We start from the raw sequence: 2,864 nt of genomic DNA, 5'->3' as shown, positions 1-2,864 counted from the left end.
GTGTCTGGTACTGCCTCGCTGGCGTGGACGCTGTCCATGGGTGCTTGGTGAGGGGAGGGGCAGCTGGGCGATGTGCACTCACCCCCTTCTGCCTGGGGCTGTACACGTTGGGCTTATACTCCACTGGGCAGAGCCCAGGCAGTGGCTAGAGCCCCTACCAGCCTTTCCCTGAAACCTAGCAGCTCCTCCATTTGTCCAAAAAAGAGAAGAAAATAAATGCTGTTCCTTGGTGGACAGGTGGCAGTGCTGGGCACGCGCCCTCCCACCCCCTGGGTCCTCAGCGGAGGGTGACCGCCAGACCTAGGATCCAGGCCAGGAGGGAGGCCCCCAGGGACGTGGCTGAGGAGGCCTGTTGCACCCCACTGGGGGCCCGGATGGGGGTCCTACGGGCACACTTGCCCTTCCTCTTGGGCCGTGTGGTGGGCAGCGCGTCAAAGCTGAACTTGTGCTGGTAGTCGGGAGCATAGTCCTGCAGCTCCTGAGCCTGCTTGCCGACGCCCGCCTTAGCGATCTGGTTCCGGTTCCTGTGACTGGTGCAGTTCTTGCCGGGCTTCCGGGAGCCTGGCGGGTGGCCCCTGTCCTTGGCGGGGCGGTGGCCAGGGTGGTGCTCCTTTCTGGCGGCCCTGTCGGTGGTGGTGAGCGTGTGGGACTGGATCTGGTGCGGAGAGGCTGGCCCAGTGCAGTTCCGGAAGTCCTCGGCCCTCAGCAGCTTCAGGTCCTGACCTTGCCGCAGCTCCGGGGACACGCAGGGGACGACGGAGCAGGAGCCTCGGAACCTGCGCAGCCACTCCCACAGGGAGCGAGCCCGGCAGCCGCAGGCCCAGGGGTTCCCGTTGAGGCGCAGGAACTCCAGGGCCCCCAGCGGTGCCAGGCACTCGCCCTGCAGCTCGGAGAGGCTGTTGTTGAAGAGGAAGAGGGTGGTGAGCCTGCGGAGGTCGTGGAACGCTCTGCGGTGCACCCACTGCAGCTGGTTCTCGTGCAGCAGCAGGCGGTCCAGGTTGACCAGGCCCCGGAAGGTGTCCTGGCCCAGGCTCCACAGCTTGTTACCGTGGAGGAACAGGTGGCTGAGGTTGACCAGGTCCACAAAGATGTCGTCCTGGAGGTACTCGATGTGGTTGTCCTGCAGGTAGAGGTACTGCAGGCTATGCAGGCCGCCGAAGATGCCCGCCGGCAGGGCGCTGAGGCCGCACTTGTAGAGGTAGAGGGCGTGGAGCTTCACCAGGCCCTGGAAGGTCTCGGGCGCCAGCATCCGCAGCTGGCGGTTGTCGCCGAGGTCCAGTTCCTCCAAGTGCACGAAGCCCTCGAAGGTGTTGGGGTCGATGAAGGTGATGTTGTTGGAGTAGATCCACAGGGTGACCATGGCGGGGCTGAAGTGGCCCTGCTGGAGAAGGGTGATGTGGTTGTTCTGCAGGAAGATGCGCTCGCTGTCCTCCGGGATGCCCTCGGGGATGGCAGCAAAGTTGTGTGCCTGGCAGCTGACCGTCATGGGCGCCGGGTAGCACACGCAGTCTCGTGGGCAGCCGCCACCCAGGGGCAGCTCCCCGGCCAGTAGCAGCAGCAGCAGCAGCAGCTCCACACAGCAACCTGGTGGGGACAGAGAGCATGGGCAGGTCAGCAGCCGCCCAGGAGAGGGGGGGTAGGGGTGGGCCACAGTGGGCTACAGGGTGCCGGCTGGCACAGGACACTCTTGGGGCCAGCTGGGCTTTGGCTGTGCCTTTGTTGGGCTCATGGACCCCGCGGGGCTGGGCCAGGGAGGCGTTAGAACTCTATCTTGGATGAGATTTCTAACTTCACTCACTGGCCCCCGCCTCTAGAAACAAAAAACCCGAATCAAACCTATTGCTGCCCAGTCAACACCTAGTCAACGTTCACCACACGTGTGTCCAACTGGAGCTATTCCACAAGGAACAGAAGAGAAACAACTCACGTCCCGGGATAAGGAGCCAGTCTCCAGGGCTAATAGCCCTACGCCAGCCATGTCTCATCCACCCTGCCCCGCTCCCACGACCAACCATTCTGCCCAGGGCTGTAGGAGCACTCAAAATGTAACGGATGTCACCGAGCACCTTGTGTAGAAATTGTCAAACACAGTAACATATTGCTCAACGCTCTACTCTCGTGACGTGCGGCCGCCGTGAGTCAGGCTCGGGATCATTTCCCAGGCACCCGACAACAGCAGTCTCTGTGGAAGTGGGTCCTCGGATCTTTCTTCCGCAGCAACATTGGGCGGGTTCGAATGATGCTCTTTCCACTAGCAGTGGAGCGCAAAGATGAGAGGGAGTGGCCTGACAGCACAGGACCAGCTTAGCCCCACCCACAGCTGATAGCCCCGCCCCTCAGCTCTCCTGTGGCTCTGTGTTAACAGCCTGCGGTGCAGACTCCCATTCAGGCAAAGTCAATACCATGGCCAAGCTCGAGTCGTTTCAGTTAAGTGATCTCCAATCAGCAAGCAAAGCATGCATGACGCCAAAGTTCTCCAGAAAGCGGCCTGGGCCACACACACCCCCACCCTCCCCTGTACCTCAGTTTCCTGGTCTCTAAGTGGTGCCCCTCACAGAGCTGTCCTGAATATTAGATGAGAGGCCACACATGCTTACGAAGAACTAAGGGTGGCCCGAGGGCAGACCCCCCAACCCAGCCCCCCTTGCCTGCGCCCAGCTCCCAGGCTGGGGCTGCCAATCAGGCCTCTCCACGCGACAGTCCGGAGCGTTTCCTCTGTAGCTTCCCTCTAATTGGGCATTAATTAGGCATTCGTTAATGGACCCTTAAAATAATTTATTTTCGGATGTGTCCAGCCTGTGGTCGGATAATAGCCCTGTGTTCATTAACAGCACAGCCTCATTATGGACGAGCGTCATTACCTG

At 61.1% G+C, this 2,864-nt stretch overlaps 1 protein-coding gene across 1 annotated transcript in view; it reads right to left on the bottom strand.

Annotated features, from left to right (window-relative positions):
- Positions 1-6: 6 nt before the first annotated feature.
- Positions 7-2,864, bottom strand: part of RTN4RL1 (reticulon 4 receptor like 1) — a 91,911-nt gene continuing 89,053 nt past the window's right edge. Inside the window, exon 2 of the mRNA XM_013005860.2 lies at positions 7-1,584. Coding sequence (XP_012861314.1) covers positions 278-1,584 — 1,307 coding nt within the window. The 3' untranslated portion in view covers positions 7-277. The remainder of the gene's footprint in view (positions 1,585-2,864) is intronic.

This window comes from Echinops telfairi, unplaced genomic scaffold (genome assembly GCF_000313985.2).
Source record: "Echinops telfairi isolate 266 unplaced genomic scaffold, ASM31398v2 ScPeMD7_7458;HRSCAF=8496, whole genome shotgun sequence".
In the NCBI taxonomy this organism is placed as follows: Eukaryota; Metazoa; Chordata; class Mammalia; order Afrosoricida; family Tenrecidae; genus Echinops; species Echinops telfairi.
Note: the sequence above shows the minus strand (reverse complement) of the source record. Positions and strands in the feature narration are given on the sequence as shown.